Source organism: Spermophilus citellus (genome assembly GCF_964194105.1).
Source record: "Spermophilus citellus genome assembly, chromosome: 1".
NCBI classification, from domain to species: domain Eukaryota; kingdom Metazoa; phylum Chordata; class Mammalia; order Rodentia; family Sciuridae; genus Spermophilus; species Spermophilus citellus.
The window spans coordinates 138,189,903-138,205,465 of NC_138182.1; the positions used below are offsets into that span (position 1 = coordinate 138,189,903).

The window sequence follows — 15,563 nt, forward strand, 5'->3', positions numbered from 1 at the left end:
AGTTTTAATTTTTGTGGGAAAGAATCCTGAAGGGTCTTCTAGCTCAACCACCTTCATTTATAGGAAAATGGAAAGGAAGTCCAAAAGATTCAGAAGGTTGACCAAGGTGTCCCAGTCAGTGAACCAGAGTAGGGTATAAAGGATTAGTCTCCAGATTCCCTGTCTAGGACTGTTTTTTTGTTGTTGTTGTTGTTGTTGTTTGTTTTTTTCCCAGACCAAAAACCGTGCCAGGAGCACAAGCTGAGCCGTTTTGGAAGAGTCTTTCCAGGGTCGTTGTCCCCAGAGAGAATTATATGATCCAATGATCCTCTGTTCCATTCCTCAAACAGCAGAACCACAGCCTCTATCCAAGGTCTTTCCACCCCATAACTAACATCTGCCTTAGACACTCCCACACCTATGGGGCATTGCAGATGGAAAGGGCCTTAGGGACTTAGATTAATGATGCTATACCCATTGCACAGATGGGAGGAGTGGAGATAAAGAAGCCTAATACAGTTCGGTTTCCTTGGCAAGCTAATTCCTAGGGAGCTTTCTACCACTGCTAGAGAGCCTAAAGGCCACTGTACTCAAGGTATCCAGTCTTTCCCCCTTGGGACCTTAGGCCTTAAAGTCTTCTCATGGTTTACTCATAAGGATCCTCCTTGGCTTGTGAGCTGGACAGAATGCTGTAGTTTCTCCTTTGAATGATGAAACTTATGAAGTCCTAAGCCCAAAGGCCTTGTGCTGGAAGAAAGTTTGGATCACGGATGGCAAAAGTCTCTAGTGACCCTTTAAGTGCCACTGAACAGCAGTTGTGAGAGGGCCGGTATGGCTAGATCTTCTAGTTTTCTGTAACCATAATAGCATTTTTTTTATAATTCATAGTACCCTGCCTTCATCCATTTAGAAGTATATAATGCAGTGGGATAGTTTTGTAAATCCCTAGGCTTCTAGATAACTTCCATGATTTTTAAAATAGATGATTATTTTAAAGTGTTCTTAAATGTAAATTAGCCAAAACTTGTCAGGCTAAACTGGGCCTGAGCAGGTCAATGGGGAATGCCCCTTTGTGACTTCTACCTTTCAGAATGTAAAGCCCCATCCCGCTGCCAACAGCAATGTGTCTTGTTTACCACTGAATTCTCAGACCCCTAACAGATACTCAAAAATTTCGAATGAACAAAGGTAAAGAGAACTTTGTCAACTTACAGCTGCAGGACCCTATGGCAAATCACCATCCAAATGGTTAGAATATGACCACTCAAGGAATTCAGTATCTATGATGGTTGAATCATTTAGGGGCACTGTTGAAAGTTATTACTTCACCACAGCCCAAATCCAGAAACACTCTATAACTCCCACCTAACACTCATAATGAAGTAGGCCTACTCAGATGTTATATTTCAAGAAAACTGGCATTTCCCACCTACCCTAAGCTTTGATTCCCTGTACACATAATCCTGGTTCTTCAACCATTCCTTCCTCATAGGTGCCTGAGTTTCAGTGAGCCACCTATCTGTGTTGCGGGATTTCCTGTCTCCTTCCCACATTCCCTGGAGGCAATCTCTCTCACACACTATGCCCAAACCCCACTCCTACAATGGGCTCCAAAACAAGGCTATTCTCTCCACACCAACTGGTCTCTCTCATATTCATACAAAAGAACAGAGATCTCTGTTCTCCCAAACAAACCCAAAGCTGTAGAAAGACTCCAAAGTTGTAGTGGCAGAATTTTACTGCAAAGCACCTGAGCTTATCTTTCACTGTTATATTCTCCCACTAGAGCATTCTCAAACATCACGACTGCAACTGCTCACTGCTGGATCAAGGCCCCCAGAGTCCTTAAATTCCCCTCCACTATAATCCAAGGTCAGAAGAACTGGTTCTAAGATGTGACATGGGCTGCCTTCCTATGCATGCTCAGACCCGAACTGCAATGATCAAGGGCAAGAGGACCCAGGACAACAGAGCAAGGCTGGTCTAAGAACTGGGTCAAATTCAAAGCCACAAAAAAGAAAAACAGCACTCTTACCATTACCACTTCTACTATGTGCCAGGCTCCCATCAAACACTTCTATATCTTTACCTACCTCACTGGTTGGTGGGAACTCTAGACATAGCCTCGCTTACTGCACCCAAAAGTTAGCAACCTGTCAAGGGCACTAGATTAGAAGTGGCAGGGCCAACTCGAACTATGATGGACTCCAAAGTCCATGCTCAACGATTCCATTTTACTTCTTCCTCCAGAGGTAGAATGAAAACTAAACTGCAGTAGATGTGAATTTAAGTCACAGCCTTGCTTTGAATTAACTGAGCTTCAGCAACTCCTATTTTCTTTCTGGGCCCAAAGTACCCTAACCTATAAACAAAGGGTTTTACATTCAATGATCTCTGTGGCCTCTTACAGTTCTAAATACTCCCACCTCTCTCAAAGGAAGGAAAGGAAAAGCAAGTCCCTGAGGGTATAGCAATGGGGACAGGGCTGACAACTAGGAATTGAGCTGTGTAAGCCTAACCAGCCCACCACTACAGGATCTCATTCCAGCAGCCTATCTGGGGGCATATGCAAACTCATTGTCCTCAATGTGGGTGTAAATAGAACTGGATGCAGCCAAAGAGAGGTAGCTTTTATGGGAAGAAAACCTTGTGCACATGGCTATCTGTCCTTATAAAGTCCAGAGGCAAACTGCAGAGAACGGCTGCTGAGCAACTGCCTGGCATGTGGGCCCAGGAAGTCCTCCACCATGGGGCCACCCCTGGTGGTAGGGGACAATTTGCCACCCAGAAACCTGCCTCTAGCCACTACACTTCCAGGATCACCTCTTCCTTCTATCCAGCCAGCAGCAGCTCCGTCTAGGACAGTCCATCCACAACGGTGATTCTTCAAGCAACTGAGATGCATTCCAGATAATGCAGCCTTCTTAAAAGTCAGAGATATCCCATCAACCCCAGCCACTCCTCACCCCTAAAAGGGGACAGCTAATTTACATTTTAGTAATGACTTGTGAGTCTGCATCCTTTTATAACCTGGGAACCTTGCCCCAAAAGATCAGAAGAGAAACCCTGAACCATCTAGTCGTAACCTAAGAGTATCTTTCAAAAGAAAAAACATTTGACCATGCCACTCTCGCACTTAAAATCTCCAATGGCTTTCCAACTGCCTTCCAGCTAAGACTGGACTTGAGCATTCACTACAAGGCTTGACTGCATACCTTCCAGTCAGGTCCACTACCACCACAGGGAACTGTTCCCTGAACCACACTGTCTTTTCTCTTCTTGACCCATAATGAACAGATCAAGCAGGGCTTTTCTCAGTAACTCCTAATCAGCCTTCCCATTCAAGCCTAACCATTGCTTCCTCCAAGGAGATTCCTCTGACCTAGATTGAATTTAGTGTCCCTGCTGTACTCCCCCTCCAATATCATCCTTTCCTTTCCCTATGCTTTTCACCGTCTTACTCACAAACAGAGCCCAAAATGTACTGAATGTCACTAAAAGCATGAGATTCATCCATTTATTCACTAACTAAATATTCCCCTGAGCTGCCTACCTCATTGGGCCAGGAATTGCTGTAAGTGCTAGGGATACAGTAGAGGTCAAATATCAAATTTATCTTGACCCACTCGAGATAAGAACTAAGAAAGATGAAGCAGGGTAAGGGGAATGGAGAGGGAGTCCAAGGTTGGGCCTTGTTAGTCTATATAGGGTGGTCTGGGAAGGACTCTCCACTACAGTGATCTGTGGGAAGAGCACTCCAGAACAAAAGGCCCGAAGCAGAAGAGCACAGGACAAGTTTCAGGAAAAGGATGGTGAAAAGGAGTGAAGTAAGGAGCAGACAGTGAAGGATGGGGGGGGGGGGGATGACCAACTCAGGTGTATTCTTGGAGAATACTCTATAGTCTCCAGTCTCTACTATGAGAAGCCAGCAGAGAATTTTGAACAGGAGTGACAGGAGACCAGAGGCTGCCACATTTCTCCTGGTGAGTGATGATGTGTGGTCCAGACTGGCAACAAAGAAGACAGTAAGAAATGTTTAGGTTGGGCGCAATTTGTATGAGTCAAAAGGATGTACTAGCAAATTAGATGTGAAGTAACAAAGAAACAGACGTGGCAGTATGACCCCAAGGTCCTTACTCTGAGCAACTAGGACAGAGTTGCTTAACCACTTTCTTCATGTGTTTAATGGGTATAAAAGAGCACCTGCCAAGAAAAGCTGCGCTAGAACAGGTGAAATGCTCAGTGAATGGTAATTAATATATCACTATTACTTGTCTCGGGGTTATCAAGGCCTAAATAAATTATTGTGTGAGAAAGGCAGAGCAAAAACCATACAGAGCACCCAGGCAGACCATCCATCCTGATGGCTCCTAGCTACTCTGGAACTTTCAATCCTCTGAGAAGCTTGCAACTTCACTCCAAAGCAAAGAGAAAAGAATGGCTGTTCAAATTCCTGGAATGAATGTATAAGGGTAAGGTGATCACATACAACTGAAGGATTATTACCAAGAGCTCTATAAACAAGACCTCTGATGCAAGGTGGTTTGAGTTTATTAATATCTCAAACTAGACAGAGAAGTCCCTCAACATATACCAGAGTTTTATCTGGCCAGCTTTACAAAATCCATCAGTAGATCCACACTTCACAAATAGCCCATAATGAAATTTCAGTTAACTCTTGATTATCAACCTCCATTTAGGAGAGGCACAGATAAGCCCTCAGAACAGGTGATTACCTCAATTTACATACTGGCTTTGGAATGCATCTTGTGGAATACAAACGAATTACATTTGTATGGGACATTTTAATTCATAAACTGTGCTACCCCATACTCAATATCAACTTGATCCTCAGAAAGACCTCTGATCAAAGATTAGCCCCATTCTGTAAGTAAGGAAAACAGAGACTAGGCAACCTATGTAAGGTTACATAGCGCATAAGAGCAGAAGACCTTCGAACATGCTCTGATTTGAATTCTATAAATTTCTCCCTTCACAGAACTGTGCTGTTTCTCAAGTTTTTCATCTGTCTGACATTCCTTTTCTTGAACCCCAGGCAAGGTCAGGTCATATCTTCTGGACACACCCTGGCCGCATTCTGGACAAGCCATGGAAGTTAACCTGGCTAAGGTACCTGTGGGACTGTGAGCCCTCACCCCAACACCTTAATTACCCCCTCTGAGCTTGTCTTGGATTTTGCAAATAGGGGCACTCCCTTCTGCCAAGCTCTCCATTTTAAAGAGATTTTTGTGGTTTCAGGCGTGCTCCTCTTCCCGGAGAACAGAATGGGTGCTGAGTAATAATAATAAGATGCTTACTCCAACTTAGGTCCCATTGCAGAGGGGTGGATCAGCAAAGAGAACGCCACCTCCCCCCCTTTAGGGTAAGAGGGTTCATGACTACCCCCTCCCTTAAAGAGTCAGAAATACCTTCCCTTCCCTGCCACAGTGAAATTCTAACTCCATGCCTAGAAGGAGAAGGGCAAGGTGGCCCAGGGCTCCAGGTAAAGGCTGTGATCCCCTCCCTGCAGAGTGTGTCCTAACTGTGTGCTCTGGGAAAGGAGAAAGGGGGGTAGGGGTAGCTTAAGCCTCACTAAGGCTAAACTAGCAGTTCTTTTTGAAACAGAAGTGCAAAGAATTGGGCAAGCACTAACGAAATAACCTCTCAAAGTTAAAAACAAAAGAATGATCACATCATTATCAGCCCCTATAAAATACTTATACTTAATATCATCTAAAATTGTCAAATTTCCTAAATTGTCACCAATGTCTTTTCATAGTCCCATTTCTTCAAATCAGGATTCACAACAATGCATTAATGACTGAACCCTTTCATCTATATCAATTCCCAGCTTTAAAAATGTAATTTAATTAGGTCTGGGGTTGTGGCTCAGCAGTAGAGTGCTCCTCTCACACGCACGAGACCCTGGGTTCGATCATCAGCACCACGTAAAAATAAGTAAGTGAAATAAAGGTATCGTGTCCAACTACAACTAAAAACTAAATATTAAAAAATGCAATTTAATGATTGAAAAAATAATTTTTCGGGCTGGGGATGTGGCTCAAGTGGTAGCGCGCTCGCCTGGCATGCGTGCGGCCTGGGTTCGATCCTCAGCACCACATACCAACAAAGATGTTGTGTCCGCCGGGAACTAAAAAATAAATATTAAAATTCTCTCTCTCCTCTCTCTCACTCTCTCTTTAAAAAAAAAATAATAATAATTTTTCCTAGAGTTCTCACATTTAGAAACTGGATAACTGCTACCTCACAATTAATCTGTTCTTCTATCCCTATTTTCCCTATAAACTGGCAGTTAGACCTATGGTTCTATTAGAGCTGGATATAACTTATTTGATGGGGGAAAATTTTTATATGTGGTACTATGTACTTTTGATTATCACACTGTTAAGGCACACACTGTTTGGCTGTTCCATTATGAACCAGAAATCCATTAACTTAGGTTCCTGAAGCCAAAAGTTTCTCTCAGGTGCTCAAAGACCTTGGAATTTTAATCACAATGGCATTTGGGTGGTGGTGGTGGGGGTGTGGCTTTGATAAAAAAAAAAAAAAGAGAGAGAGAAAAACAACTAAACAAAAAAACTTGAAGACATTTATATCAAAACCAATCCCCTCATTTTGCAGATGAAGAAACAACGGCAGAGAAATCATGGGATGTGCTGGCATCCACCAGCTGGTCAGGAGCATGATCAGAACTGGAATTGACACTAATAATGCTCATCATTTATTAACAAAAAAGTTAACATAGCAATAACTAAATAGGCAGTATCGTTGCTTGCTCTGTGCCTGGTACTCCACTAAGGGATTTATAAACACCACTTTTAATTCTCACAATACTCTGAAATGGCTCGAGATACTCATTATTTTCATTGTGAGGACTGAGGCAATGGGGGTTCCTCTGAATAATTCATCCAAGTTAAAAGAGAATTAGGACTCAAAGTGCAGACTATATGATTCTAGGGCAGGAACTTGAAATTTCTTCTATCCAGGCTACTTCCTGTACTTGGGAAAAGAGGAGCCAGGGTCTGCAGTAGCCCTGACATTGTGGGGTTATAGTGATGCCCCAGATCTATAACAATGCCAATTAGTACAGCTGAGGAATCCAGTGAAGGGTCCATTCCCAGAAAAGAAAGTGAAGGGACAGTACAAGTTTATCTGGGCCAGCTCAGTGTGGTGGAGGATCCCTAGGGTACCATGGATCAACAGGATAAACTTTTTTTTATTTTGTGAAATCGGCTGCACTTCAAAGGAAACAAACATACACAAAATGATGTCCAGGGAATAAATGCTTAAGTCTCTGACCCTGTCCCCAACTCCAGCTCTAGTTAAGCATTCTTATTACACCAAGTTAAAGGTACCGTACACAACAAACCCACCAATTACCCCTGCTGGGTAGGAGAAGGTTCGAACTTAATGCCCGCCAGCCACAACACATGCAGTCCAATTAGGCCGGCCTTTCTCCACATCCCTGGAGCACATGTGTACCCACCCCCCATAGTCTTCACAAAAGTAAAAATAAAAATGTTAACACTTCTTTTTTTAAAAAACTCACTAATACTCACTATACTCTAAAGCAGAAATTGCCAATTCTTTGCTTCTCCAACCCTTAAGATTACCCATACTGTGTCTGTGGAGAAGCAAAAGTCAATTTTTAAGGAGAACCCACTTATTTCAGGGGCACTGATGCCACACACACACACACACACACACAAAGGCTTCTATTCTCCAACACCCTCATTTTACAGATGAAGAAAAAATGAAACTCAGAGAAAAGCCCCAAGAAGTCCCAGTCTCTCAGGCATCCCAACAGCTACCTTATGCTGGGTATTGGGCTAAATAATTTAAATGTATCATCACAGGGAATGTTCACAATGGTTCCCATAAGGCAAATACATCATAAATTAATTTCTATTACATAAATGGGAAAGGTGAGACACAGTTAACAAGTGGCAGAGCTAGCATTTGAGCCCAGGGAGTTGACTCCAGTGCCTTTGCTATATACCATTTCTTCTAACTTAGACATCCTTAGAAAGGTTATGGTTAGAATAAGGGAAAAAAAAAAAAAATCTCTGTGGAAGGGAGTCCAAAAAGCCAAAAAGCCAATCACAAGAATTAAAAACTACAGGGGCTGGGGATGTGGCTCAAGCGGTAGCGCGCTCGCCTGGCATGCGTGCGGCCCAGGTTCGATCCTCAGCACCACATACCAACAAAGATGTTGTGTCCGCTGAGAACTAAAAAATAAATATTAAAAAAAAAATTCTCTCTCTCTCTCACTCTCTCTCCTCTCTCACTCTCTCTTTAAACAACAACAACAACAAAAAAATTAAAAACTACAAACCTAGGGCTTGGAAGCTTAAACCAGAATAGAGAACCCCACAAGAAAGGAGAGAGATCATAAAACATATTTTATTACTAGTTACTGCTTGTGTCCCTTAAAGAACTAAAACACCAACATCTGAGCCAAAAGGAGGGCTAAAAATAGGCATTTGCAGCAAGCCTTGGAAAGCTTTTAGCTTGCTTAGGAGGCATTCATTTCTGTAGACTCCCAAAAAACGTTATGTATCACAGAACACAAAAATTCCCAAGACCACACAGTCACTCCACTGGTGTCACATTAAACTTGTCCAGGCTGCAAATAAAACCAGAGCTGGAAAGGGCCTTAGACATCTATGTTGGCTGCAGAGAAAAGGTCACCACCACCTAATCTCACCAAACAGAACCCAATCACAATTTTCTCTCAAAAAGCATCAGAGTCCTAATGACAGGCTTAAACAGAGAAGTTACTGGATAAATTCAGTTACTCTGTCAAAGACTACTCCAAAGATTCTAAACCAATGAGTAGACACTCTCTTGCCTTAAGATTCCAGAAAAACAAGAACAGAGCAAATCTTATCCAACTCAGAACTTTGCTTTGGGCACTTAAAGCAATTCAGCTTATCCGTTTAGAAGGAAAGGCGAGATGCCAGCCAAACTGTCTTCCTCCCACGATCAATAACCCCAGTGATGCAAGCTCTCAAGAGCCGCTGGACTTACACAAAATGCCAGCTCAGGCACCCAATACCACCTGATGTCATGGCTGATTTAAAACCCACAAGGCAGGTTCACCATTAGTTAAGTAGCAGCAGACAGGATGAGTAGCCCCAGTTAAACTTCTGAGTGCTCTCTCCTGGTGATGATTATACCTCTGAGTTTAAAGAGGAGGACAGGATAAAGAATGTCTTAAAGTTGTTTTCCCTTACTCTGTGGGTGGATAGGCGGGATGTGAAAGAAAATGGAGGTTCCAGCACTACTCTTTGCATAAAGAGGATTCTGGAAGGGAAAGGAAGGGAGGCAAAAGGAAAAAAACACGATTTGAGGTACTGCTGGTAAAACCCAAATCCTCCTCTAAATGAAGCAACCTTTGGCGGAGGGGGCGGGGGTGTAAAAAAAGAAAAGAAAAAGGAATAAAAAGGTAACACGCTGTTTTCATGATTGACTGATCTGGTTTCCCTGGGACAGAGAGTGAGTCTCCTCTCTAAAATACGAAGGCATTAGGCTCCCCCTACAATTTTACCCATTCTGACGGTTCAAACCAGTCAGCCTCAACAGCGACTGAAGTAAGGGAGGAGTTCTGGAAAAGCTCTCGGGCTACTGGCAGAGGCCATCATTCTAACCCAGCCAGTTTTAATACTGGCCCATTTCAAAAGGACAAAAGCCGAAGAACCGAGACCCACGGTGCCCCAAAGCACTGGCAAGGGGAGGACGGAGGGCGCGCCCCCCAAACTGGCCACCGATCTGTTCTCCGCAAAGGGAGGCCAAGAGCAGACTCCATATTCTGCACCGCCTCCCTCCCCACGCTGACACGGCTCTGCTGGGATTTCCTACACCCTCTCCTCCCCCGAAAGGGACGGGTCCAAACCGACCAAAAAACGCAGGGGGAGGAGGGCTCGGGAGGCGCCGGTCGGCAGTCACATGCAGCTCCCCGCGCGGGGAGGCACCACGTTTTCCCAGCAGCGGAGGAATGCCGCGAAGGGGGCGCACTCACACCGCGAACACGCACACCCGGCCGCCGCCGCCGTGCGCCCCGACCGCCGCGACCCGCACCGAACGCCGAGGCCCAGCGGCCGCGAGCAGCCCGCCGGCCGCCGGCGCGGCGCATGGCGCCCAACTGTCACCCGCCCGCCCAGCCGGCCACTCCCTCCCCCGCCGCACACGCCCCTCGTGTCGCCGCACGCCCCTCACCCGCCTCACATTTTCCGCCAGCCCCCTAACCGGCTCCCCCCCGCACACTCGCCGTCGGTCTCCCTCTCAAGGCGGAAGACGCCAGGATCAGGGTGGGAAACCACCGAATTCAATGACACGTTGGGTTTCCTTTTCTCCCCTCTCCCCATAACTGACCCCCAACGCGTATCCAAATTGGGGACCCTGCCGCCTATCACCTCCCGAGGACAAAACTTGATAACTTTAAACCCCGAATCCGTGCGGTCGGCGGCAACTCCTCGCCGGCGCTGGGCTGCCCATGACATATGCTCATTAAACATTTACAACATGGGGACGCTCGCAAGGCTACCAAAACCGGGAGCGTGGGGCGCGGTGGCAGAGGGGCCTTCCTGAAAGGTTAAGCCGACCCCGGCTCTGCTCTCCCTACCCAGGCCAGCGCCCACCCTTTCCTGGCGAGGTAGGCCCGAACCACGCCGTTGCCCACTAACCGCTGCGGCCCAGGCGGTGGCAGTGGCTTCCCGGAGGCCTGGCCCTCCGGCAGGGGCAGGGTCCCCAGAGTGCGCTGGGGTAAGGCACAGCGACCCCAACGAGCCAGGAGACAATTTTAAAAACACCAGAGTCACCACGATCAGTGGCCGACCCCCCGGGTCCCGGAGGCCGCTGGGGGAGGGGACGCCTAGTCCCCGGAAGAGGCCCCCGGACGCCAACTGGGAGACCCACCTGGAGGGGACTGTCCGTTCACGGTGGCCAGGACCGGCGGCAGCGCGTTCTTAGTCCACGGGTTCACCTTGGGCGGGGGAGCTTCCACGAAGTCTCGGCGCCCGGCGCCCGCCGCTCCGACAGCTCCTCCACCAGCGCCCGGCTCGCCGCCGCCCTCCTCTCCGTCGCTGACCGCCGGGCCCTCGGCGCCGGGCAGCTGCGGTGGCCGCGGGCTCTCGCGCTCCGGCGGCCCGGTGGCCTCCTTGTGTGGCTTGGCGCAGGGCGGCCGAGGTCTCCGGGCGCCGCCGTCCGGCTCCCCCCCTCCGACGTCGTTTGCCCCGGGCTCGCCCTTGCCTTCGGGCGCCGGCGGCGGCTTCTTCCTCACCAGCCCCCCGTGCTCTTCGGCCTGCAAGAGCGGGGCGCCCCCCGGCAGCAGCGGCTCCACCTGAGTGGCCATCTGCGCGCCCGCCCCCCCGGAGAAGCCGGGCGCGCCCGAGGTTGCCTCCCCCGCCTCGAACTTGGCTCGCAGAGCGCCCGCGACGCCTTCCTCCCGGGCGCCGGGCACCAGTCCCCACGGAGGAGAATCGGGATTCACGCTAGGCGCGGCTCCCTTCCCGGTCGGATGCAGCCGCCGTAGATCCGAGGCCCAGTGGCGGGGCGGGGGGGGGAGGAAGGCCCCCCACTCTGCGGTCCAGGCCTCCTCGGCGCGCGTCCCCCCCCGCCCGTTCCTCGCAGGGCGCCCCCACCCCGAGCCTGGCAGGCCTCTAGTTCCGTCCCTCCCTCCCCCCCGCCCCCGGGGCGGCCCGGGCTTCCCGGCTCGGGGGCTGCAGCAATATGGACGGACGGGGGAGAGGCGCGGTGAGGGGAGCAGACCACGCGATCCGCGGCAGGCGGCGGGCGGGCGCGCGCCTCGCGACGCGGAGAGCGAGGGGAGGGGACGGCGCAGCGGGGGCGCGCCCGCCGGGCCGGCCCTTGGCGACGGGCGGCGGGAGCGCGCGCGCACGGCCCCGTGGCCCCGCCCTCTCTCCCCGCCCCTCGCCTCCGATTCCTCCGAGCACCGCCTGGGTTGGGGGTGGGGGTGCCCAGACCTGACGGGGGCGAGCACGTGCCTGATGCAATTCGGGAGGGGGCGGGGTGGCGAGAGGGACTGGAGAGAAGGGGGGGTGAAGAGGGGGAGGTGTCTTAAAGGGCCAGCGCTGGAGAGCTGCTGCAGGTAGAGCACATGGGGACGCGCCACGCGGCTGGCTCGGCCTGCTCGTGCTCTTTAGTTTGAATGCTGGATCCGCGGTAAGGACCCTTGGATATCAGTCCTGACTTCGAACATACAGAAGAAGGGACCTCATCAAGACCTGAAGAAACGCCAACGCCGTCCCCTGTCTGGTGCCCTGCAGACCTGGTCCCCTCCAGGCCCCGCCCGGGTGACCTTGGGCGAGCTGCCCTCACCTCCGCTGGCTCTGCTCTGCTCCTCCCAGCCGGGACGGGCCACGACTTTGTCCCGAGAGGGGTTCGACTCGGGGCCTGGAAGACCAGCCCTTAACCTTTCAGGGCAGTGGGTGTCTATGAAGTAGGCATGAGTTACCAATGCCCCCCACCTGGTCAGGCCCCGGGAACCGAGTATTTATAGGCAGGAAATGTCTTTTCTTTCAAAAGGTTTTTGTGTTTTCTAAAGAATTGCTTTGAGTAGAGTTGAACCAATGCTCCAGAGATCTGAATTTTATCTTGGCCTTGACCCCTACCAACTCCGCAACTCTACTGTCACTTCCATCTCCGTGGGCCTCAACTTCCCCACTGTAAAATTAAAGCGCGATGTGTGACAGCGGTTTCAAATTTCAGTGTACATTCAATTCAATAAATATTTACTGTCCTACTGTGGGGGCCTGCAGAGTTCTAGGAAACGGGGTTTGTCGATAAACAAGGTTAACAAGCCCGTATCCTCTTGGAATTTACATTCTAAAGTGGGGAAAGAGAAAATAAACATTAAGTGACCATCAAATGCTTGTTCAGTATGAGGACAGTAATTACTGCTGTGATAAGTGAGACTAGACTGGCCACTTTACTTAGGGTGATATCCTTGAATTCAGATCCCAAAGTATCCTTAGGAATTAGGTGTGGCCTGGGCTTGGACCCAGAAATCTAGAGTCTAACAAGACCCCTTAGCGCTTATACACATCAGGTGGGCCCCGGGGCAGATTTGGCTTCTGACTGGCAGTGATCCACCTGCCCCAGACTTAACAGCCTGGAATGTTGGCCATCTCCAAAACAAGGATTAGACACACCACCTGCTGGATGTAGGGGAAGGCTTAGTGAAAAGGCTCTTGAAACTGCCCCAGCCAGCAAGGCTGGGCTCTGAATCAGGAGTTTTAAGTAGTGGTGAGAACGGCCTGGCAATCTGAAACTTATTCCAACTTCTCAGTCTCCTCCAACTCTCCACACTCCCTGAGCCCCGTCTAGGGAAGGAAAAATGGGGGTGAATAATGCCTTAACTCTTAACTCTCTGGACTTCGGTGAAGGATCAAGTGAGACAATGTTAGACAAAGTGCTGTGTTAATGATATACACTTAGACCAGTGCTTCTAAAGATGTATCAAGGGCCCCGGGCACATGCCTATAATCCTAAAGACTAGAGAGGCTGAGGCAAGAGAATCCCAAATTGGAGGCCAGTCTGGACAATTTAGCCCAGATCCTGTCTCAAAATTTAAGCCCTGGGTTCAATCCCAAGGACTGTAAGTAAATAAATCTAATTAAAAGTGCTGGATGTATTGCTCAGTGGTAGAATTCTTGCCCAGCATGCAAGAGGTCCTGGGTTCAATCCACAGCACCAAAAAGAAGTTTTAAAAAGTGGTATCGAGGAAGGCAACAAATAAAAGTATGCCAATGAATTTAAGAAGGATTTTACATAATAGCATTATATATACCCCTAATCATGAGGCAAACTATTGTACACTGCCACTGGAAGCACTATATTTATTTATAAATATTTCCCGGTGATATTATTCACACTAGACCCTCTCTGTTGTTAACAGGGCACGTAATTGTCATTGTTGGTCATTTTTTTTCTATGAAAAAAAAAATTGGGGGGGGGGGAATTGTAGCAGTACAAGGGTTCTTTGTGGACAAGTAAGTGGTTCATGTTACCCAGCAGAGTCACAGCCAAAGGATTTTGGCCAGGCCCTGCTTTGTAGAACCTGGAGGGGAACTAGGATCCACACACCCTAGACCTTCCCCGCACCAGGGAGGGGCACACTGGGGCCAGAGGAAAAAGAGAGAGAGAGATCCTCATTAGACTACATCTTGGAATTAGAGAGTGTTAAAGCTAGGGGAAAAAAAATAATAATAATCTCAGTGATTACTCAATCTCCTTGTTTTGTAGATGAGGAAACTAAGACTCAGAGAAATAAAGTTACTTATCCAAGGTCATGCACCCACTCCAGGAAGAACCGGTCCTCACCTCTTAATCTGTTAATCCTAAATTCAGTAGCTTTTCCTACATTAAAAACAGAGGGTTGTACAACTATAATGCAACAATTTAAAAAAATGTGGAAAAAAATGTGTCTCTTTAAGGAAATCAGCACCAGAAAAAAAAAAACATATTTAATTATAAAGAGGTTTTGGATCCACTTTATAATTTTTAATTAATTAATTAATTAATTTTGCAGTACTGGGGATTGAACCCAGGAGTGCTTTGCCACTGAGCCACATTCCCAGCCTTTTTTTATTTTGTGAGAGGTTCTTGCTAAGTTGCTGAGGCTGGCCTCAAACCTGGGGTCTTCCTGCCTCAGTTTCTCAAGTTGCTGGAATTGCAGATGGGTTCCACTGTGCCAACCTATAATCGCTATTTTTTAAGTTGGATTTGTGTCCCTGTGTGCGCGCCTGTGTACTGAATTTGAGAACATGTGCTTCCTGAGTTGCTGAGATTACAGGCTCTGAGGTTTCTTTACACCAACAATTCAGGAGAGAGGGGGAGTTGAAAAGGGAGGGGCTTTGGCAGACCCTGAAGATTCTTGGATCTTCTGGCACATGCCATGAAATGATTTCAGTTCTCAGGAAGAGGCCCAGCCAAGGTCTCCTCCTGTGAAGTAGATATGAACAGCAAGAATTCATAATCCTTTTCCATCCAAATAGCCTCTCCATCCCCATTTTACAGATGGAGTAGGCTCAGAGGAAGTAAGGGGTGGTAGAGGAGGAGGAAAGTTTGCAATGAGGAACTTTGACAGGCTCTGCTTCTGCTCAAAATCTCCAAAATTCACGCCCAGTATAGCCTGATCCTAACCTGTCCCACTGCCTTCTAACCACATACCCTATACTCCAGCAATAGTGAACCACTCACTGTTTCTTTCATTTTTTTCCACTGACATTTTTTTTTTTTTTTTGGTACCAGGGATTGAAAACTATAGGCAATTTACCACTGAGCCACATGCCCAGCCCTTTTTAATTTTTTTTTTTTTTTTTTTATCTTGAGACAGGGTCTCACAAAATTGCTGACACTGGCTTTGAACTTGCAATCCTCCTACCTCAGCTGCCCAAATCACTGGGATTACAGGTATGTGTCACCATGCCCAGCTCAGTTGACAAATTCACTGAGCATCTACAACTTGCTGTTTACTGCCCAGGCTCCGAACAGAGAGAGATGTGCAAGACACACATGTTCCCAGCTTTTAGGAAGCTCCC

General features: G+C 48.0%; 1 protein-coding gene across 4 annotated transcripts in view; it reads right to left on the reverse strand.

Moving 5' to 3' along the window:
• The window catches only part of LARP1 (La ribonucleoprotein 1, translational regulator), an 82,960-nt gene that overhangs the window by 39,463 nt on the left and 27,934 nt on the right, over positions 1-15,563 (reverse strand). Inside the window, exon 1 of one of the 4 annotated variants that reach the window (XM_081285919.1) lies at positions 10,918-11,809. The exons of 1 other annotated variant lie outside the window; for it this stretch is intronic. In XM_081285919.1, coding sequence (XP_081142045.1) covers positions 10,918-11,353 — 436 coding nt within the window. In that variant the 5' untranslated portion in view covers positions 11,354-11,809. Of the gene's footprint in view, positions 1-10,021; positions 10,065-10,917; positions 11,810-15,563 lie in introns of those variants that run through there. 2 more of the 4 variants (XM_081285918.1, XM_081285923.1) reach the window with 2 other exon arrangements.